The 23,788-nt window shown below is 41.4% G+C and overlaps 2 protein-coding genes across 8 annotated transcripts in view; one reads left to right on the forward strand and one right to left on the reverse strand.

Moving 5' to 3' along the window:
• The window catches only part of IGSF3 (immunoglobulin superfamily member 3), a 152,419-nt gene extending 145,610 nt beyond the window's left edge, over positions 1-6,809 (forward strand). For all 3 annotated transcript variants that reach the window (XM_042459749.1, XM_042459751.1, XM_042459750.1), the window contains 2 exons: positions 2,035-2,460; positions 4,722-6,809. In XM_042459749.1, the coding sequence (XP_042315683.1) occupies positions 2,035-2,460; positions 4,722-4,972 (677 nt within the window). In that variant the 3' untranslated portion in view covers positions 4,973-6,809. The remainder of the gene's footprint in view (positions 1-2,034; positions 2,461-4,721) is intronic.
• ADPRH (ADP-ribosylarginine hydrolase) lies at positions 725-23,776 on the reverse strand. Of its 5 annotated transcripts, XM_042459753.1 has the most exons (5): positions 23,650-23,776; positions 21,115-21,436; positions 12,306-12,666; positions 11,308-11,595; positions 725-866 (listed from the first exon to the last, which is right to left on the reverse strand). In XM_042459753.1, exons 2-5 carry the CDS (start codon positions 21,425-21,427, stop codon positions 782-784), a joined length of 1,047 nt encoding a protein of 348 aa, XP_042315687.1. In that variant the 5' UTR covers positions 21,428-21,436; positions 23,650-23,776; the 3' UTR covers positions 725-781. The 5 variants fall into 5 exon arrangements, with proteins under 5 accessions (XP_042315687.1, XP_042315686.1, XP_042315690.1 ...); XM_042459752.1 differs by lacking the exon at positions 725-866 and having other exon boundaries at positions 10,520-11,595; XM_042459756.1 differs by lacking the exons at positions 725-866; positions 23,650-23,776 and adding an exon at positions 14,891-14,966 and having other exon boundaries at positions 10,520-11,595; positions 21,115-21,133.
• Positions 23,777-23,788: the final 12 nt, after the last annotated feature.

The following is a 23,788-nucleotide window of genomic DNA, read 5'->3' on the forward strand; positions in this document are numbered from 1 at the left end:
TTTGTGGAAAATTTGACAGTGAACTACTGACAGCCCTGTTCTTCATGATGGAAACATTTTAAAATAGATAACATGAAAACAGAGTGCAAATTTTTTAAGAGCTAGGAAAATATGTAGCCTTTGAAGTACTTTAAATTAAGGCTGCACTCATCTTAGCAATGGTTTATGACTTGTAGCAGGAATGAAAGGGTGAAATTTGGCCTGTGAATCAAATTTGGCCCTTTGAATCAGAGCATCTGCTCTTAGGTGCCTCACATGCATCTAATATGCTTCAGTACGATTTATACCAATGAAACATTCATAATATAGTTTGCAAATATCTGCAGACTGAATAGGATTTGGCAGGGCTGTAATCATTGTGGACAGCATTTATACTCTGAAGAACAAGCCAACTCCCAAGAGAATGTGAAGATCTTATCCCTGATATCTTTGTGAGAGGAACTTTTTTCTGATTGTTCTATCTGAAGAAAAGAGATCTAAGATCTCTGGGGGAGGATTGCCTCCAGCAATAATAATTGTGAATGCTGCACACATTAGAACTAAGCTTCCAGAATCTCCTTTTGGGCTGAAATTTCTCCCATGGCCTCTTAAGAGCCTCAAAATAGGTGAGGTGGAAACCTTATAGCTACTTCTGAGTTGTGCAGAGGGAGAAGAACATTGATTTTGTTTTGATTATTTTGATTATTATTTTTTTAAAAATCTCACAATCTTTTCAACTCACAAACAAGGTTGAAAAATAATATAATTAGTGTCTTTGTACTTCAGTAGTCTTTTGTCCTGGTCATTTAGTTCTGTGAATTCTTCTTTTCCAAAAGCATGCTTGATCAGATTTACAAACCTTCAGGCTAGTTGAATAGGAGCCCAGCCTGAAAAGAGGAGAATACTCAATTAGACTTTGAATTTATCATTGGTTGCATTCTTAATTATGCAGCAAGTGTTTTTGTTTTCTAGTAAGTTCAGTATGGGTGAATCCTAAGAAAGTCCAAAAGTCCTAAGAAAGTTTTATATATTTCCCTGGAGCAAACAACCTTAGAATGCCATTTCACTCTGTTTTGCATCTATTACACAGTTCTTTGTACCCCATAGATAGGCTAGCTGGTCTCCTCCCTAATATTTTGGATTAAAATTCCCATAATCCCTTCCCTTTGGCCATACAGGGTTGGGATTCATAGGAATTATTTTCTGAAACATCCACAGTTTGGACCCCAGCTTTTTTACCCTTCCTTGTAACTATTACATTTGTTTGGCAGGATTCAACAAGTGATTGGTCCGACATCCCTGGCCACTGGTCATGATGGCTGTGGCTTCTGTGAGTTGAAATCCAAAATGTCAGGAGAACCAAATTTATAGTATTGCTAATCTAGAACATGTTTTGGTTGTGTTTTGGTTGCATTTCATATATGTCATGAGGTCTGATCATTTCTGCTCCCTGTGGCTTTATTCCACATTGTTTTAGCAGTGATGAACCAGAGGTTACATGGTGGGGTGGGAAGTAGCCATTCTGGTCCAGGCCTCCCTCATTCAATGCTATCAAAGATTTTGGAGAGTGAGTGGCAGTCTTGTCTCTCCTTTGGGGTGAATCAGGAGAATCTCTTATGTTAACAGCAACATCACATGAATAAGCATGTTGTTCTTGGAGTGCCAAACAGGCATGATTAAATTCCTGTCTGCAGTTAATGTCTTGATTGAGACAGAGGCCAGCCTGCTAATTCATCACACTTGGTTCCAAACAATGCAATAAAAGAACCTTTGTGATATTGCCCCTGGGTTTAAGGCTCTTCTCAAGCCCGTGAATTTTCCTTTCATCCCTTCCTTGATGCTCTAAACATTTTCAGTGTATCCATACAGCCTACTCTTTTCAATTCCTGTTTTGATTTCCTGATCCAAGGACAAGAAGGAACCCTGGCAGGCAACTTTGTGTTGTAATAGTCACATTTCAGGGAACTATCTTTCAAAAGGAAGCTCAGCCAAGGCTTTGTGTTTGTACCATCAGAGAAGCTAATCAGTCTCTGTCCATGTCTCCAAAATCATCAGATGCTTCACTGCAAGTGGATACAACAATGGCCAACATCACAGTACCAGAGCAGGGGCATTTCCATTTGGATTGCAACATTCTGTCACTCTCCAGCCGGGAGTCCCGCTTTGCTGTGACATGGTTCAATGTGAAGAAGAAAGAAAGAGATGGTCAGGCTGGTCGCAAAAATGGAGAAGAGCGGGAGACCTTGTTGAAAGTAGGTCAGGATGCCATCTTCAGCCGAGAAGCCAACCCCTGGGAAGGCAGACTACGTTTTCAGAGGCTTTCAGCAATGTTGTATCGACTGACCGTGTTGCAGGCAGCTGCTGCAGATACTGGGAACTACTCATGCCGGGTCGAAGAATGGTTGCCTGATCCCCGGGGCATGTGGTACAAATTGGCTGAAGAGGATTCTGGCCCTACAGCAGTTTATGTGCAGAATACAGGTGAGATGATGGTGCCCTTTCCTGGGGGAGATGAGTGGGGAGCATAATAGTCCAATAGTAATGCAACATAAGAGCATGGCTTTGAGGGGCCAGGACTTTCAGAATCCCCCAGCCAGCATAGCCAGTGGCTGAAGGACTCGGGCAGATAATCCATGAAAGTAACTTTTCCAAGCTCTGATTTTACTGAGTGCAATAAAGCAGCTGAATTGTTCCCAGGATATTAGCTAATGGAATTGATCATAAGCCAGAACTTATTGTAAGAGAAGTCCCTAAATATGGTTGGGAAGTGCCTACTGTTAAACTCTGACAGAACCCATTCTTTTCAACAGTACAATTGAAAAGGCTGCAGTTGTCCTGCATCTTCTTTCTCACCCCAAAAAGTTGTCCCTGCCCCAGTCTCTTCCCACTCCCACAAACCTCCCAGCAGTATCTTCAACTTCCACCCATCTGTTTAGGGTTGCCTGCAAGTTTCATATGCTATGTTACGTACAGTTAGTATGGAAGCAGAAATTTCCCAAAAAACCTGGTGTAAAAGATAGGCGGGATACACACCGCCATTTAGTACGTATACAATACGTATCAGGGTTAGGAAGGGGCGGTTGCTTCCGCACCCCCTAACCCTAGTACGTATTGTATACGTACAGATGGCGGCGCCCCTCTACATGGGCGCCGCCATCTTTACGTTACTGGACGCACAGCATCCGACGTGTCGCGGCGCCTATGACGTTGCGAGTCCGCGCCAGGCGCCTCGCGACGTCATGGAGGCGCCGCAAAAAGAAGCCTCCGAAATGGAGCTTCTTTTTTGTTCCGCGCGGGAGCCGCGCGGTTTGTTGCTGCGGTCTCGCGCGCGGACAAATGGCGGCGGCGGCGGCGGCGGCGGGACCGCCGCAAAGCGGCGGTCTGTACCCCGCCAGAGTCCCAGGGATGTGGTAAGGACAGGGCAGAATATTTAGGGATAAAATTAGTTCTTAATGCATCCTGAGTCTGTTTCATCATATTGTTATGTACAGCCATAATCACCTGATCCATTCTAACCCAACAAGTGGCACTTGCACTTACAGAGTGCAGGATGAGAACAATACACAGAATAGCCCCTGTGGGTGAAACCTATAAGGAAGGGTTAGGCTGAAGGAAGTTTGCATGGTTGCGGTGGGGGGGGGATGAATATTGTTGAATCGTTTAGCCACCATTAAACCTTCTTCATTTAAAAGGAGGATAGCCTTTGATCAAGGTGGTTAAGAAATGCAGGTTGAGGATCCCAAAAGATAAAGCAGTGAAGCGCCCCCCCCCCAAATGCATTGCACTATAGTTCCCATAAGTTTCAGTCAGTATAGCCAATGGTTGCGTTGTGGAACTTGCAATCAAAACTGTCTGGAATCACTGTTTCCTATCCCTTTAGAGAACAGTCAGGGTCTGATTTGCCATGATGCACGTATCCTAAGAGGCGGAAGCCGCTCTAAAGCCACGCTCTCCTAAGGACTGGAGTCAGCTTTAGCATGAGTTTCTGGCCTCTTAAGATGCCTGTGTCATTTAAACAGCATACCTCCAAAGTAACCGGAAGCAGCTTTATTTTGGCCTGTCTGTTTGGGCCCTTCCTGTTCTTGTTCTTGTGCGGACTTGTATTTGGATGATAACACCCCAGATATGATGCATAGCAACCCTTGTTCAAAGACCAAGTTGTTCTTTTAAAAAATAATGGGTATGACACCAAATGAATAAGGGAAGAAAGAGTCTATTTTATAAGAAAGATGTCTAAAGGTTCATTCCGACTTGAGTATCATTCTGTAGCCCATAGAGAAGGACCATAAAATATATTTCTGCTCTCTGAAACCTACGTTTATTTACTTAAACTATTCTTCATCCACAAATGTTCTCAAGCTAATATGCACAGCTTTTTTTTAAAAAAAAAACACCAGTATGAAGACCATCCAGTTACAGGATATGAAGTAAGAAAACAACTCTGAAACAGCAAAGTGACAAAAAGTATAAATATCAATTAAAGCAAGTGAGGAGGAAATCTCCAAATTTAAAACACCTGGTCAGAAAGAATGCCATAGGGAGATGTACTCCTTTTGTAAAGTTATGAAAATAAATAGGAAAAAGTGCAACTTTCTTCCAGCAACTGTACTATCACAGGGTTGCCCCTGGCTAGAATTGGACACTGGTCGCCTTGTTTAGGGGCAGCTAGGCTAATTTACACAGGAAATGCAGCTTATGGCTATAAAAATTGATCTTTCTCCCTTCTGACTTTTTTCCCACAGGCTCCTCTCTACAGTCTGTCATCTGCTCCAACGACTCCCTCTTCTACTTTGTCTTCTTTTATCCCTTCCCTATCTTTGGCATCCTCATCATCACCATCCTCCTGGTGCGTTTCAAAAGCAGAAATTCCAGCAAGAACTCAGAAGGCAAGAATGGGGCCCCCTTGCTGTGGATCAAAGAGCCACACTTAAACTATTCACCCACTTGCCTGGAACCTCCTGTTCTCAGCATCCACCCGGGGACTATAGATTAAACAGGAGAGATAAAATGGAGGTGATGATGCACCTGGAACCCAAAGGAAGTGTGTTTTGTTGTCCTTTGTATTCAGCATCTGTACTTTGGATCCCAGCTCAGCTCCACAGTGGGGTTCCTCTCACCTTTTGAGACTAGGAAGGACTTAGGCACCCCAAAATGCCTGTGAAGACCCGACAAATTGCTGAGGGGGATATAAGGTCCATGTTCACTGTATATAGTGGATTTTCTTATTGGGTCCCTCACCACCCATCCATTCTCCTCATTTGCTCTTTGGACGAATCCTGTTGCTCAAAGGGTTATATTATGCTGAGGACAATCCCCAGAGTGTACTGATTTTGACGGGGCTGCCGTTATGCCAAAATGGGGCACATGTAAGTTTGAGTAAGATTGTTTTTGATCAGTTGAGTTTGGCTTGACAGTTTTTGGTACTAGAAAGATTCGGGAAGAACTGGACTACTTGTCTCTTGGTTTGAAGAAAATAGTACCAAAACCACTCCCTGCCAAGCATGAAGTGGTGACATTTTCAGCCAAGTCATATATCCATCTGTCAGCTTCCAGCTGTTTCCTGTTTTGAGGACTGGCAAGTGCAAAACGTTCGGCTTTTCTGTTGGCTCTGTGGCTAAATTGCCTGAGCCCATGACAGTCTGGCAAAGGCCTGTATGGGTCTGTGAGGCAGGAATCTCTAGCCTTGTTGCCCCAACCTATTATTGCTGCCTATACAATTCTGTTTACCTAGAACACCATACGGTTGCCCTCTTGAGTTTTATTATACCATACTGCCATCCTTTTGAGAAATTACAGGGACAGAATCCTGAACACCTGGTTCTAAGAATATTTGTATTGACCAAAGTCATGATTTGGGAATTAGGGAGAAGAAGACCACTTTGTTGAATAGAGCCTGACTTTGTAAGGGTACTAGGGTATTGTAACTTTGGACAGAGAAAGTGTGGATGTACTGACCAACTTTAGTTTCACACTCATTTTTTGTTTGGTTGCACTAAATGTGCAAAAGAACTGACATCCCAACCAAGAGAGCAAAGGAATTGTTTCTCTTTCCTCCTATTACATGTATGTGCCATTTTGTTACTTCAGCTTTATTTCTCCAGGTGCAGCACTCTTCACTTTCACCCATCTCACACACACACCCCAATTCCCCACAGCCTTGCAAACACCATCACAAGTGGACATGTTGGGGCAAAAATGGCTGTTCTTTCTGTGAAAGACATGGTGTTAACAAAATGGGGCTCAATTCAGGGCAAGTGCCTCTCCTGCTGCACAGGAAATACTTGTTATACCTGATGGACTGGCTCTCTTAAACCCGATTCTAGCTGCTGGCAAAGGGAAATGTTTTTTCTAGAAAATAACTGTTTGCTGTCTTCCTAAAAGTCTTCCTGGCACAGCTTGTCATTACCTTTTTCATAAAATGGCTGAACATTATGAAAGGGACTTGTGACATTGGCCATAAATGCCATTATATTCTGCTGCCTGTGCAAGAGGGGGTGGGCAGCTGGTGGCAATAGAGCAGGCTCTTCCTGAAGAGTAAAAACATATTTATCTTGGTAGATTTGCCCCTATTTGGAACACTCTGTGGCGCTAAAACACATTACCTTAATCAATGGTGCTTTATATGTGGCAAAAGTCCATGCAGAGGTTGTTATGTTTTGTTTTGTTAATCTATATGCTCTGTCAAGAGAAGGATGTGCATGTTTAACTCATTCACTCTAGGGCTCAATTCATTGTATTTACCCAAGCTTTAAAGTTTTAAAAAGCATCTCTTTTCCCCATAAAGGGGGATTTTGTAGCATTCCAATAAAGCATCCAGAATGTACCCTGGACCAAACCTGCCTCTGCCAGCTGTTATTCCTAGATAAAACCCTATTTGTATGTCTGCGAAATTTTGAAGACACATATACCTTCATCTGCCTGTGCATTGTATTAAGGGGGCAAATGGGAATGAAGACCTAAGCGAAGAAGACCTCTTGTTTCCATTGTTTTATAAATGTAAATGGCTTGTGCATATATTGCTTTGGGGCAAGAGTTGTAATTCAGTTCAGCTCTTTAAAACGAAACTAGTCAGCAGGACAATTTCTTGCCCTAAAGGACAAAATGCTCTCTCTCTCGCTTGCTCTCTCTTTTTGCACTGGAAATCTGTTGAACTGACCTAGTAGCATCAATGCTTGTCTACATAAGCAATGATCCTCCCCTTCCCCTCCAAGCTCCTTCTGTTTATGGAAAGCTGTCCCACAGTGACCTCCAGTGGCTAATATTTCCAGTTGCTGCCTGTGGATTCCTGGAAAACACACAGATGTCTATCAAAACTAGTAAACAAGAATGGAAGGATTGTCCCTTAAGCAGCATTTGGTGATCATATGGATTACCTTGCAAATTACTTGTCCTGTTGTGCTGCCAAGCTGCTGCCCAGTTTGAGCCAGCATTCCTTTTAAAAGGTGTACATTGCCTGTAAGGAGCTTTAACAAAGCTTTTTGGACAACTCTTTTTCTTACCCAGAAGAATGGAAACAAGCAACATTTGCATGTGAGAAAACAGTTTTTAAATTATTGTTAAAAAGAACATTGTACCATGTTGCACTAAATGTTTTATACAACACACGTAAGAGCTGTAGTAAACTGTGTTAAGATTATGACTTAATGACCATTGTTGTTGTTGGTTTTGAAATGTCCCCCTCTCTGTTGATGTGACACAGCCAGTGACAGATAACTTCCTGCTAGGGCTGTAATGTCAGATTGTGTAATTGTAGCAAACCCTGGGGGTTTGCTTTAGCCATGCACTTAGCTCACAGGGGGCAGACAGTGAGTGATTACATTCAAAGTGTGAATGAACAGCTGTTGCAGACATTGCTAGTGCCAGCACTTGGGCAAATACCTGCTCCCAAGCACTGCCAAGTGGTCTGAGATTGATTTCACTGACTACTTCCTATATTGAACTGAATGCTGAGGCCCCACAGCTTTGCCTCAGATTAGAAGCTCTAGTAAGCATTTGAAGAACTGCTTTCCCCTAAACCAGCAGGGAATCATACAGCCATCCAAATATTGTTGGACTGCAACTCCTAATATTGCTCAACCCTGACTATACAGTTGGCCCTTTGGATCCACAGATCTGATCATTCACAGCTGGTCACACTCCATATTAAATGGCAGCGATGAAAACATAGCCACATGGATAAGTGTGCATTCATGTCACCACCATTTGATATGGGGCACGATTACCTGCATTTTTGTACATTCAGTGGGCCCTGGAAGAGAAGGATCTCCCAAGGGTTGCCAGAAATTGCAGTCCATCATCTGGATGGCCACATGATTCCCTGGCATAAACCAACGGTGAGGGCAAAGTACCCATCTAGCTGCACACCCGATTGTACGCTTTCAGAATTCCTCACCAATGGGTATGCCAGCAGTTGCAGCCCAACATATTTGGAGGGACACACCTTGCCCATTCCTGACCTAAACAAAGCATGTGTGTCAGACTTGTACAACTAATCAGGGTCTGGGAAGGAACAACTGCATGGTCATCAACTTTTCCACAGATTGAGAAAAGTTCCTTTTTGAATTATAACTCACAATCCTCCAGTATAACAAGAAGCACACAATTTTCTAAGCTCTGGCCTTGTCTTCATTTTTCAGTGAGGAGGAAACTTCCTACTGGCAAGATTCCCTAAACGCTGCAATGTGTGCCGCCTCCTGTGAATATAATCCAAGCAGTTTGCTCCCAACCCATAGACCTTGAAGGATACAAACTAGAAAAGTTGGAATGATTGAAAGTTCTACTAAAATGTAAAGGATATTGGTTACAGTATAAAACAGACTTCCAAATATGGTTCTTTGATTTCATGTTCACCAACAAGCATATAAATGGTTATTAACTAAGATTTAAGATGATTTAACAAGTTAGCAATCAGTAAAACAAAATAAATGGTTATTAAGAACTAAGTGGTATTTTCTTCAACCCAGTTAAAATGCAAATAACACTCAAGGGATTACGCAGATTCTCTATGTTACATGTTTTGTGTTTGTATTTTAGAATCATTCTTGGAAGCCAACATTCAAGCCAAGATTAAATATTCTGAGAAATTCTCAGGAATAGCATCTAGAACTTTTGGTTTTCATTCTCATTTTGGGTTTAAAAAAACCTATGTGGATCCATGCTCACATTCTCTTTGAGATGAAATTCTTCATCCTTGCCTTTGGATATTTTGGGCTCATTTTCTGTAAATTCTATAATACACTTATCTGGGAATAAATGACATTCCATCAACTGATTTTATTTCTAAGTAGCTATGTATAGGAATGTGCCATTGGAGTGAAATTTCATATCCAGTTATTATGCAGTAAATGCAAGTAACATATTTGGATTTACTTCTGAATATTCCTGAACAAGACAGCATTGACAAAGTTTACACAAATGCTAAAACTTCTTACCATTGCTCATGCTCATGCTCATGGGGGGATGGAGTTGCAAACCAAAAACCTCAGGAAGGCCAAAGGTTTCTCACTCCTGACCTATATGACCGAAAAGCCATAGCACATGGTCATTGGCCTTTCAAGAGATACTCATGGATCTTTCTAAGATGGATATGTGTCCCCTAAATACTACACACGTTGAATTAAGGCAGCAGGTGCAAAATTGCTACTAGAGGGCTAATGATTCACTGACAGCAGAGAAGATATAAGAAAAAATACAAGAAACAAATCAGTTATACTACCATTCAGAAGTTCCCAACCTTATTTCTGCTTTGATCTCTCAAACTTTTGAAATTGTTTGGGTAGGCTCAAGAGTGACTAACACAAAATTGACACTAAACATATTCAGGTTGTTTGGTTTTTGTAGACATGTAAAAGAGTGGTGATTCCCCCCTCCCCCCCGGGAGCCTCCTGCTTTGTTTTGCCCAAAAAGAAGGATTTAGGATATAGGAAGTGGGATTCTGACTGGTTTAATGGTGAAGGACTAGTCCTTAAAATGTAACCATGGCTGCTGCACAGGAACCTGAAGTCAAGCACTCCATACCCACAAAATTGTGCATTCCTATGGACATTCTCACTCTGTCCCTGGGCTTTCCACTTGACCAATTGCATGAGGAAATTAGCTCAGGTCTGCAAAAGCTCATATTATAAACTTCTATCTTTCAGTTAGTCTCAGAGGTGCTGCAAGATCCCTTTGCATACTGATTTTCCAGACTAACATGGCTATGCCTTTGAATTCTTTGCACTTGTGACCTGTTAAGTTGAATGAGGTTACAGAACTCTATGAGATGGGAAATGATATGGCAGGATGAACACAATATAGCAACACAGAGGTAGTAGGAGTGGAGTGAACAAGATTGGGCTTACCATCTGAGAAAGACTTACTATTAGCAGTACCACTTCAGTCTGGTGCTGTGAATTTATACATTTCAGTAAATTCAGTAAATTCCTTTGAAATTGTCACATTCCAACAAAGATCTAAGAAAATGTAGCCTGTAAAGGATAGGCTTTGACAGGGAAAGTATATCTTTGTGTAAAACCTTAATGTTGTAAAAGTAAACAACAAAGAGGTATGGAAAATTTTAATGGCTAAATTTAAAGCTAAAGCCCACAATTCAGGGGGTAATCAATATTTTCCTCAAGCTAACTTTAGCATACCACCCACATTACAGCACCAATTCATAGCATTTCAACATTGTATTGACACACAGTAGAATGGAACTAGCCTACATTCTTATTTCCCTGACCATTTGGATCAATATGCAGAATTACTGAGCAGGTAATTACTGAGCAGTTGACTTCTGCTGATGGAATTACAGTATTTCCATCAGGTAAAAATAGTGGTAAGGAATCCCCCTACCTTTTTCCCAGTCCACACTCTCAAGATTTGGAACAGATTTTTGGAGGTTTTGCATTCCTATGGGCATTGGAGGGTGCAGAATGCTTCAAATGAAAGGAGGGCAAAGTCATCTTGGCATGAGCAGGCATCCACTCTTTTAAGACACTGGATTTCTGCCACTGTTAATATTTTCAATCATTACAACAAGCATTCATGGAGAATGTGTTTTGGTGGAGTTAAACTTCTGCTTTATGGCAGGCACTGTTTCAGAATTTGGAAAGTTACTTTTTTGGACTGCAACTCCCAGAATCCCCAAATATTTATAGGCACTATAATTTTTCCAAGAGGACAGCAAAGTTTAGCAAATTATCACTGTTATCACAAAAACCACAAATTATCACAGATCACTATTCAGCAATCAAGCTAAGGTGATAGAGCTCCCTGGCTACTTTCTCCAATCGATCTCGGTATTCAATTTCCTTATAGTTACTTGCACTGACCCCTTTGAAGCCATACCTTGCCCCCCACCAGCAGGCGGCAATAACTCCAGTAGAATCACTGTCCCCACCATGGAAGAAGCCCCTATGAGCTAGTTCAGTCCAGCTGGTAGCACCAAGGAAAGCATCGTAAGCAATCATTGGAGCGTCATGCCCACTGCTGCCTCCCCAGCCAGAGAAACTCAAGGATGTATAGAATTCATCCCTCTCTTTCACACCATAAATTTCAGGGAAGGAAGGAGGGGACTTTCCATCTGAAATGCCTCTGATTTCCAGGTACTTGTTCCACTGGTTTTCAAAGTAACTCCTAGAAAACAAAAGAAGAAAAGATTTTTCTCAAGATCCTAAATCAGAAAGGAATAAGCATAATAGAGGCAAGAAACTTGCATGTGCTCATCTAGGACTTTGCATTAAAAATGGATTGGCACATATACTTAATGTGAAGAATAGACACAACATAAACAAAGGTAACATTTCCAAACTCTTGGATATAAAAACTGTTGCAATCTTTGGTTAGTATCAACACACTTTTGCAGAAAAAAGGAGTTCTCTTTGTTGCAGACCACATTTTTGGTCCCAGTGTTTCCAAGCTTGGGCATAGCAGGCATTGTACATTCTTCTCACTATTCAAAGAATACTCACTATTCAAAGAACACTACTCCTCAGCACATTATATATTGTTTAGCTACTAAACTTCATGCCTGTACCTATTCTAACATCAGGTTCAGTACACTCAAAACAGGATGGGCAGCTTCAAGGCTCTGGTGTCCAATTTTTCTCCCACAGCTGAACTATTCTCCCCAATTTTTTTAAGCAAGTGACCAGAAATCCATTGTTGGTTTTTAAAAGCACCAGAGATGCTCCCCCCCCCCGCCCCAAAACTCATACAGGGCAAGGCCTTCTGACTTTCTTTATAGAATAACCATTTTTGGCGCCTTGCAGGAACAGTGATTATCCTTTTTTAGATGACTTTTTTCCTTGTAGGTGGAAAAACCTTTGATCACTTCAGATGCTCACCAATGTTTCAGGTTCTTTTCAACAAAGGAAGCTGACTTCTGGATATAGGCTTTTGCTTTTGGTAGTACGTCCATCAGCCCTTTCCCCCATTCATGGGTTGGTTTGCGATTCACAGCATAAGATGTGAAGAGAGCAGAAGCCAGGGATCCTAGGTATCCAGTAGGGTGGTGGTGAGTCATTCGTCCACTTTCTATGCTGACTGCAATCAAGGTTTCCAGCTGTTCTGAGTGACGAAATCTCAGTCCAATGCACATTGAGCGCATGGCTGCACCACATCCTCCTCCTCTTTCACTAAAGTTAGGTAACCAACTAGATGGGTTGTCTGGATCCAGATTCTGTGCATTTTCCATGCAGGTACCTCCTATGACAGATGGAAGAGGTTGGAACATAATACAAGCCCACTAAATGTACATTTCAAGTTTAAATTGACCTTGAAATTAAGTTTTTTCAAGTGCATGTGCACTCAGCTCAGCCATACATCACCAGTTTTTCCACTGACCAAATAATTCCATTTTACTATTTTCCAATCTCCCTTTTTTTCTTGATAACCAGTGATTAACTGAAAATCATAGAGTTGCTTATATTCCATCATCTTAAGCAAAAGCATTGCAAACAGGTTTATAATCAGCTAGGAAAACATTAAAAGCACATCAAGAAACAGCACTAAACACACATACCTTAAAATATAAGCAATGCAATAACAGCCTCCAGTCTAAACATACAAAACAGATGTTCCGAAGAACCTATAAAAGAAGTTGGGTTTACTTACTACCAAAAGGCTACCAGTCAAAGCCCACAAGGAAGTTCCAGATGCCTTAGTGCCAACATGGAAACATTCCTGTAATAGGGAACCTCTTGCCACACTGCACAAGAGGGAAATTGAAGTAAAGCTTCTGCAGTATATCTCAATGAATGGGTGGATAGATGCGAGAGTAGGCAATTCTGCTGTTTTGAGGCAGTCCTCCACTGAGGCAAATATTTTAGGCAGAAGTTATGGGGCCTGGGAAGGGAGTAGTAATCTCCAAGAGGTTCTGGCTATTCTCTCTCTCTTGCAGGACTGATGTGAGTGCCACATGACCTGTCCTGCACCCACCAAGCACAGGCATGTGGCCAATTTTAAGTATGAAAATGCATTGGCCCTTTACACATGGCAGACAATTAATGTGCACACCATTTATTGCAAAGCCATCTCTCCCTCTTTTTAAAGGAATAGGGAAATTCTGGGAAAATAATTCTACACTGGAGTGCAGCCATCTTAGATATGTGAGTTTTTTGGTTTCTACACTTGGGCACCAGCTTTTGTTACACTTCAGCTCCCAGAAGCCCCAGCCAGCATGGCCAATGATCAGGGTTCTCAGAATTTGTAGTCCACCATCATCTGGGAAACCATAAGGTGGGAATCACTTAAATAAATGGAATCTCTAAATGGATGATTGTAAGAATTGGGGAAATAAAAACAGTGGGGGAGGACTACTGCTTTTGATTACAGTACAGTGGTACCCCGGGTTACGAAATTAATTCGTTCCGCGGTTAATTTCGTAACCCGAAATACCTTCGTAAGCCGAATTCCCATAGGCGCTAATGGAAAAATAGCTCTCTGCTGCCCTCCGGTGGCGGAAAATAGCGCCGCGGTTTTTTCGTAACCCGAAGAAACCTTCGTAAGCCGAAGCAATAAATCCCTATGGGATTTTTTCGTATCCCGAAAAATTCGTAACCCGGCACATTCGTATCCCGGGGTACCACTGTATTCCTTTTGGGCTTCCTTGAGAAATCTAGTTTGGAAAAAGAAAGCATAACAAGATGGGCCCATGATTTGGACTAGGAGAACTCTCCATGGCGTTCATAAATTGCTTCACCACTTGCCCATCTTTAATTTAGCCATGACAAAGCTGGAGTTTCTATGCAGTTTCAGTTAAGATAATCAATATGACCTATGAGAGAGCTGTTGCAGTAAATGTAAACGTTGTCTTGTACTGATTGGGAAAAGCACTATAGAGCAAGTTAATTGTATTCTTCTGGGTTTCTCACGTATACATTAGCTCTGCTGTATAGGATTTCCAACATTCATTTACATATCCTGGTTCACAGGCCTAATCTGCATAAATATGTAAAAATGGATTCTTACTGTAATCCCACACATATGCAGTGAGAACTGAGTTCCATAATACTCGGGGGGGGGGCTTCTCCCCACTGTGTGTACATAAAACTGTAGGCTTAGCCAGCCTGATGACTCAACACAGTCTTCCCCTAACTATAATAGTCTGACCTGTAATTTTGCCACTTTGTAACCTTCCCATTTGGTTGCTGCAGCAAACTCTGCTGCCTATATTTTCAGGAAAGTCTATGGCTCAGGATATCAAATGCTTTGCATGTAAAAGGGTCTAGGTTCAATTCCTGGATTTCTCCATGTAGGGTAGGGAAAGATGCTATTGTGAAATTCTGGAGAATTGCTGCCTATTAGGACATACCCGTCTTCCTCTACTTGCTTCCCTCCAGATGTAATAAGACTACACAGGTATACCTCGGTTGATGATGCCTCTGACAATTAAGGCTTTTGTAAAAAATGAAAGCTTTTCATGCCTTACCCGCATTCCTCTCTTCTCATCCTCTATGCGTGCCTTCTTACTACAGGCAAGGTAAACTTCAGAGTCTCCAAAATCCCTTACCAAGCATGTATGAACAACAGAAACAAAACAGGTGACAGCAAATGAACCTGGCCAGCATGTAAAATACACACACACCAAGAAGTCTTGTCACCAAAATGGAAATTACAGTATAAGAAAAGTGGGAGGGGGGGGGGGGGGGGAATGTAATCTCTAGATAAATTTTTTCAAGTGGTCTCTGGAAGGTTCAAAAACTTTTTTGTTTAGTTAGGCAAAGCTTACCTGGCCTGGTTTCACATGGGCATATTGTTAATCTGAAATTAAAATTTTGCTGAAATGTGCTGAACTGTTCTTCTTCCTTTTTGTGTGTAGGAATCAATTGTTACTCTTTCTATGCTATTTCTTCCTCTGGTACTAAATTTTCTGTTAAAGTAGTAACGTCCTGGATCACATCTACGTCATTAATATAGGTATACTTGTAACTCTTACTATCTCCATGCTGTTTATGGATGATAGGATTTACAATTCAAGATATCTGGAGATTGCCAGATTGAGAAGGTAATACTAATGTAGATGCTCAGTGGTTTTACCTGGTAGAAGGCAGCCTCTTATGTTCCAATTTTCAAAAGCTTGGAACTCCAGATCCTGATATCCCTAAGCCATCTGGGTATTGTACAGCACAGCCAGTAGATTCATACATCTTGGCAAAATGACCACAGATAGTAAAGTCTGAATAACTATCCCTAGATGAGTGTGAAGGGATCTTGTACCACCTTTGAGATTAACTGAAAGAAAGCTGGTATCATGAGCTTTCGTAGAATGATTAGTCAATTAGTCTCAAAGATGCTACAAGATCCCTTTGTATTCTGATTTCTCATACTAACATGACTATGTCTTTGCATTCTATCCTTAGATGAGTACATAAAATGCACCCAGTTTTATACTTCCTTTCTAGAACACTACTTGTGTTTCTAGTTCTGTTCTAAATTGTACAACTCCAGTAAAGAGGGCCGATGCCCATATTTGAATCAGTGTCAAATATGAGAATGCACATACACAGACATGCATAAACACACAGTACAATAACTCAAACAAGGCCAGGTCTTCTTAAAAATTTAGATATTTAAGAAAAGTACCGTATACTGTATGCTAATGTCTCAACATGATCCCATATATGTTCATTCAACAATCTCAATACAACTGAGCCCTAATTGGAAGCTAGGATTTTTATCAACATACTCAGGCTGAGAAATGAGGATTCCACTAAATTAACTGTTTCACAGAAACTGGAAAAGGGGATTCCCCAGGTTATACAGCACGTTCTTGGTCTTAACCATCATATTACATGTCACATTTTCCAATCTGCACCTGTTTAAAATTTCTTTGAAATGAATTTCATTAAAAACTAAAACTTTTTCTCTGTTCACAGCGACTGACCATCTTTTCTAACCCTTGTCCCCTCCCTATTTTTTGTTTCTTATTATTACTTTCAGTGAAAACTGAAGAAAGAGGTAACATAATGGGAAGTGTAAGCACATTAACTGATGCCCTTTCTGTACCAGAGTCCATTAGCACAACTCAGGCATTGTTGTCTTACATGTGCTGAAAACAGCAGTAAATGCATTTCTACTCCAGTATACTCGTAAACTATAGAATTACTACTGGAAAAGAAGAAGAAAGACAAAGTATATTTCTTATATCAGAGGTATTATGCCTCCCAATGCCAGTTGCTATAGGAGGAAGTTTTAGTTTAGCTGTACTCAGGTCCTGCCCATGGTCATCGGTCAGTCACTATGGGAAACAGGATTAGGCAGGCTTTTGATGTTATCCACCACTATGTTGTTTTGTATTTCCAGGAACAGGAAGGAGGAGTATTTCAAGAGGCATTTCAGAAGAGAAAGGGAAGGCAAATTCTGTTCTAGATTGTTCTGACAATTTTTAAAAATCCATCACTTCCTTGATGCCTTGAAGTGCAAATACAGCATTGTGTACTGTATCAACAGACTCTCTCACAACTGGGCTTCCCCTTACTCATCTGCCCCTAGATTTCAAAGGGCTATCAAGAGATTCTAATTCTGCTGACAGACAGACAGACAGGCAGACAGACAGGACAGTAATACATTAGTTTTAAAAAGAATTCAGTGGTATATGCTGAGCAACAAGGGAGCTTCCGGAAGCACTAAATTGTAGAATGGTTGCCAAAGCAGATAAATTTTTATTTGAAAGCTGTTCGGAGAGTTGGGGCAGTTGGAGGGATTCTCTCATGCCTCCTCCTGGACGGGGAGATCCCCCTCATTTCAGAATCTCAGGTTTGCAAAGCAGCTCAGTGTAGCAGAAAGCTTCCACTATCCAGTAGTTTGTCATAACCATACCTATGAAAACTCTTAGGGCAATCATGCAAACAGAAAGTTTTTAGAGGAAAGACCAGAGATCAGTAGTGGTAGAGCACATGCTTCAAATGCAGAAGATTCAAAGATTCAGTGGTTCAAAGGACCAATGGCAGTTGTTTCCTAGTACATCTGGAAAAGACCACTGCCCAAGAAACCTTAAGAACCCCTTAACAGCCAATCACACACTCTGAGAACATGTGGCCCACTCTGAGACACTGCTTTCCCAAATGTTCCAAAAAGATTTTTCTTAAAGATACCTAACAGGATATATAATCACAGGGACAGAGACAAGGTCAGAATCACAAACCAGGTGATACAATAGCAGAGGGTAGAAGAATTGCTTCTGGGGGTTAATATTCTCAGAACTTCAAAGCCAACATGGCCTATCTTTAAAACAGTAGGTACTGATGAAATAACAGAATACACCTCTTTAGCAACAAAGGCACCAGAATACCCCAAGTGAGCACAGGTGACAAGTCCATAGGCAGGCAACAAGCGTGGGATCATAGCAATGCATGTGGCCTTATAATGGCTACTTGACAATCTGGAACCATAGAATGTTTAATAGGATGGATCCAGATTTACTGATACTTGAAAGAGACCCACTGAAACTAATCAGTCACTTAGTCCTGACTAACTGAAGTCCTTTTTATTTCACTGGGTCTATTTCAAGTATGAGCAAAGCTGGATACAACCCACTGTTTGCAAGACAGATCACTAAACCAAATACAGCTGGCAAACTTCTTCACACACCACAGTATTCCTTTGCAGCATATGGTGCAACTGTAAATGGAAAGATTCAGCAGTCTTTTTTTATAATAAATACCTCCATCAAATCCCATTTTGAGCTGCATATTATCAGTGGCACACTTGGCACTTACATCGTTGAAAAGCTCAACATTCATAGATCTCTAGAAAAACCACATGCATAATCAACTACAGTGGTACCCCGGGTTACGAAATTAATTCGTTCCGCGGTTAATTTCGTAACCCGAAATACCTTCGTAAGCCGAATTCCCATAGGCGCTAATGGAAAAATAGCTCTCTGCTGCCCTCCGGTGGCGGAAAATAGCGCCGCGGTTTTTTCGTAACCCGAAGAAACCTTCGTAAGCCGAAGCAATAAATCCCTATGGGATTTTTTCGTATCCCGAAAAATTCGTAACCCGGCGCATTCGTATCCCGGGGTACCACTGTAATCCCTAAAGATGTTATTCAGCCATATACGCAGTCACAAAGAGGACACAGAAAATGGGGAAGGAAAGCAGAAGAAATGCATTCCAACTTTAATTTGAAGGGTTTAGCCTTAGGATAGATAAAAACCACAGACGTCCCTGTTCTGGGCCAGAAACAAACTATGAAATGAGAAAGATAGACATGGACATGCTTCTGTAAATCAGAAATGAGCAAACTGTGGCCTTCCAGAGGAATTCCATTATCCTTGAAAAGAGGGAACCACTGCCCACGCTGATTAAGGTTGAGGAGCATTGGAGTTAAATCAATAAATGAAGAAATGTAGTCACTGTGTTTATACACAAGTATTATTCCAACAAAACGATGGCCAGACAAGGAGCCTACAGTACTGGGCATACATTCTGTGAGTACTTATTGAAGTGAGGTCTATTTAATGTGAACATGCTGAAATATGCCTAATCTTATGCATAGTAGTTTCTCTAGGAAGGTTGATAAACTAGACATTTTCTCTAGTTGGAATGAGGATTAAGGAAAGGGTACTTTTCAACCTGTATACGCAGAGGAGACTCAGACTCAGAGGCAGGAGGACTGAAGATAGGATGAAGGAACATTAACAACCTAAGATGATATCCAGATGACACAACACTACAGTACTGGCAAAAACTAACAGAGACCTGAAACAATTACTGAAGATGGTCAAGGAGAAAAGTGCTAAGGCAGGCTTAATGCTGACCACGGAGGAGCTACAAGAATTCATCCTAGATAACAAAAAAATTTAAATAGTCAAGGAATTCTCATACCTGGCATCAAATATTGATCAGAACAGAGAATGCAGTCAAGAGATTAGAAGACTAGGATTGGGAAGGGCAGCTATGAAAGAAATTGAGAAAATCCTAAAGTGTAAAGATGTAACTCTGAACACTAAAGTGATGAGAGTCCAAGCCATCATATTCCCCATCACCATGTATAAATGTGAGAACTGGACAGTGAAGAAAGCAGACAGGAAGAAAATCAACTAATTTGAGATGAAGTGCTAGAGAACAAAGCAGAGGATACCACTGAGGCTTTCATACTTTGGACACATCATGAGAAGACATAACTCATTGGCAAAGACAATAATGCTAGGGAAAGCTGGAAACAGCTCGGATTTCAGGTAGCTGAAAGAGAGGCAGACCACAAACCAGATGGCTAGGCTCAGTTAGGAAAGCCACAGGCATCAGTCTGCAGGACCTGAGCAGAGCAATGGAGGATAGGGGCGAGGGGCTCATGTCTCATCCACAGGGTCACCATAAGGTGAGGTCAACTCAAGGGCAGTTAACAACAACACTAAAGTTTTTTTTTACTAAAGGCTTTGAAAGGGAAAGAAGTTGTTAACTGAATCAAAAGACAGAAAAGATTCTGTAATTCATGCCACTTGCTATCTAGATAATAAGATAGTAAGTTTGAGTGCAGCCATGGGAGACCGAGGTCCAAACCTCACTTCCATAATTAAGGACCCCACCCATCTATTAGCCTAACCTATCTGATAGGGTTGGTCTAAGCTTAAAATGAGATATGATAGTGTAACCCCAAGATACACTGAACCCTTCTGAAAGAGCAAGGAAGGTCTAGGTGAGTAAGCACTAAAGACATAACTCCTCCTCTTTTTTCTTGCACTCTGATGAGTGCAAGATTGGCAAGTTGGCAGTTCTAGGCCCAAGGGCTGCATGATGGAGGGAGCTCCCGTCACTAGGCCCAGCTTCTGCCAACGTATTAGTTCGAAAGCCTGTAAAAGTGCAAGTAGATAGTTACCGCTTCAGTGGGAAGATAACAATGTTCTGTGTAGTTATGCTGGCCATATGAACACAGAGTTGTCTTTGACAACATTGGCTCTTCAACTTAGTAACGGAGATGAGCACAACCTCCTACGGGACTCGTTGTCCCTAATGGTGGCGCAGCTATGTGCGCATGCTGGCACTGGGAACAACGGGGGCTGTCCCTAATGGCGGCACAAACACATGCACACACCACCATTGGGGACAATGTGGGCCGACAATCCATGAATGGAACACATGCACACACCACCATTGGGGACAATCTGGGCCTACAATCCATAAATGGTTGAATCTATGGGTGGCAAGTCTAACTGTACAGCTTTCCCTAGCCTGGTGCCTTTTCAGATGTCTTAGACTACAATTCCCAATTGCTAATTCTGATGCTGACTCTGGCAAAGCTACCCAGTGTTGTTTTCTCTTTTAAATGGAATTTGGCCTTGTACATGACTTATTTATTAATTACATTATTTCTATATATCTAAAGAATTCAACTGATACCAACTCCCATCAGCCCTGATGAGTACAGACAGTAGAGAAGGAAGATGACAGTTGCAGTCTAACAGCATCATTTGGAGGTCCATGAGTTGCCCACTCATGCTTTGTTGAGCTGTAATTGGGGAAAAGCCACTTAGTAAACTTTTCATCTTAAAACAGTCCATAGCAGACATTGAACAGATCTGCAAATAGGGCCTTTATGAGATTAAAGCAGGAGAAGATTCTTTTAAGAAGGCACTGCTCATGATGGTTGGCATATTCTGAAAGTTGAAGTCTAAAGAATCCATTTTTTTCAGCACTACATTAGAGGGATTACCTGGAGCTCGTCCGGTCATGTCATCCATGCAGTCCCTGTAGTTTGCGGCAATGAGTTTATACAGGTAGGTTAAATCCGAGCTGTTTCCAGCTGTTGCCAAGGCTTCTGCAGTAGCCAAGTGCATGACGGTGTCATCACTGACCATCCAACCTGCCACGTCAAGTTTGTCCACACCGCCCATTTCGGACACTTCTTTGTGAATCTTCTCACCATTGCGTTGGAATTCCCATTTTCTATTGCAAAAGCCCAGGGCATCTCCAGCTGCACTCAGCACCATGGCAGCCATGTAATTCTCTAGCAAGCCCGAACACATGATCTGAACCTTCCCAAGAAAAACAGATTAAAATCAATCAGACCTCTGTAATTACAAGCAAGTTGCAATTGTAACATGGTGGAACTGATTGATGCCTATGCATTTCAATCCATAGTGCCACAAATCTTTGGCCTGGAACCTAACCAGCTGTTATTGGCAAGATATGCCTGGATATGGTATTTAAAATGCCAGTGGTATAGCAACCTGCCATGCATTTTGTGACAGACATCACATTTACACTGTAAGCAGGCTAATTTATAATGACTATAGTTAGCTGTTCAGAGCATGCAATGTTACCCAAGACTGTGGAATGACCTACTGGTCAAGATTCGACAGCGGAATACACTATCTAAATTTAAAAGAGCATTAAAGACCAGCCTCTTCCGGCAGGCTTATCCAAATGATTTTGAAACTGTGAAATTTAAATAATGAACTCTGGGTGTGAATTGTTTTAATATGTGTATCTCTTATGTGTCCTTTTAAACTGATGTGTGTTTTAACTGATGTTGTTTGTTTGTTAATTGTTGTTTTCCCCTGCCTCGCTCCATGGGGAGAGGCAGGGAAGAAATAATAACAAATTATTATTATTATTATTATTATTATTATTATCATCATTATTATTGTGCACGTGTGCAGCCAATGGAAATCAAGTGCCTAAGAATTGCATAACATGCAGCAACTCATTTAAAACTGGATAGCCACATTTTTTTTCAATGGAGGACATCAAATTTATATGGCTTCCTCTAGAGCAGTGGTTCCCAACCTGTGGGTCAGGAACCCTTTGGGGGTCGAACGACCCTTTCACAGGGGTCGCCTAAGACCATCGGAAAACACATATTTGCATGTAGCAATGAAAATAATTGTATGGTTGGGGGTCGCCACAACATGAGGAACTGTATTAAAGGGTTGCGGCATTAGAAAGGTTGGGAACCACTGCTCTAGAGTCCTGTCCCTAACTTCAAGTCAAGCTTCTCCTGGACTACTTTGTGCTTTGCAGTCCAACACTGCAGCAGTAGATAGGCCTGTTTGCCATAGTATTATCGTTGTTGTTGTTGTTGTTGTTATATTTATATCCTGCCTTTCCCCCAAAACTGGGAGTCAGGGTGTCTTACAATAATAAAAAACAGCACAATTAAAAGCATACAAAAAAGGTACATTAAAGGTACAATGAAGCAGAATTAATAGCTGATAGACTAAACATTCTTAATGAGCTATCTGGTTAAAAAAAAAACCTCAACAATTTAATATTTGGCAGATCTGAATAATAACGCCTCTGATGGGCATCCCATTTCCATCTCTGTTCCGAGCAGAAATATTTCACTTCCAAATGGTCTCACAGATTCCCGGAGTGTGGGAGTCTGAATAACTCCCAAAGAATACCAGCGACTTGGTTTTGTTACAAGTAGGTTGAAGAGTAAATCAAACAATCTGTCCACTCTGCTTGGCACTCTGCCCTTGTGGATTAAAGGAAAGAAAGAAAGAAAGAAAGAAAGAAAGAAAGAAAGAAAGAAAGAAAGAAAGCTAAATTCACACTTAAACTGATCCCAGTGCCAGCCCTCTGGGCACCCAAGCATTTCCAAGGGCTCTTCCTCAATGGATACGTTCCTCAATGGATACTATACTACATAAATAAGAATAATATTATAGTAATTCTTTCAAATATAGAGCCTGCGCAAAGCAGTTTGAGTGTCTTCTGTGGAGTAGTTTGGTTTGAGCGTCGGACTACAACTCTAGAGAGCTAGGTCCAAAACACACTGCGGATTTATTTATTTGCAGTATTTATACCCCACTCTTCAGCCCTAAAGGCTCTCAGAGAGGCTTACAAAGAGTTATTCTGATGGTTCCCTAATAAAGCTTTATTATTATTATTATTATTATTATTATTATTATTATTATTATTATTATTTATAGTTATTTAGACGGTTTCCTAATAAAGCTTAATAATAATAATAATAATAATAATTTATTTATAGTTATTCAGAGGGTTCCCTAATAAAGCTTAACAACAACAACAACAACAACAACAACAACAAGAAGCGTGTGTATTGTTATCTCCCACTGGATTATTTCTGCCCTTTTGGACCCAGGGTTCAAGTCCTGCCAAAGAAGTCACACTCTCTCAGCCTCCTCAGGGGAAAGCAGCATGGCATATCATCATCATCTAGAAGAAATCTTGCCCAGTCAGAAAACCCCTTGACAGACAGGGCGGCCATCATACTTGCCCTTTCTCGAGTTTTCTCGATGGCTAAAGAGGCCGAAACCCGACGGGAATCCCCCCAGGATCAGAAAGAGAGAGAGAGAGAGAGCAAGGGAAAGCGAAAGAGGAAGAGGCAGAAGCCAAGGGAGGAGGAGGAGGAGGAG

The sequence above is a fragment of the Sceloporus undulatus genome, chromosome 3 (genome assembly GCF_019175285.1).
Source record: "Sceloporus undulatus isolate JIND9_A2432 ecotype Alabama chromosome 3, SceUnd_v1.1, whole genome shotgun sequence".
NCBI classification, from domain to species: Eukaryota; Metazoa; Chordata; class Lepidosauria; order Squamata; family Phrynosomatidae; genus Sceloporus; species Sceloporus undulatus.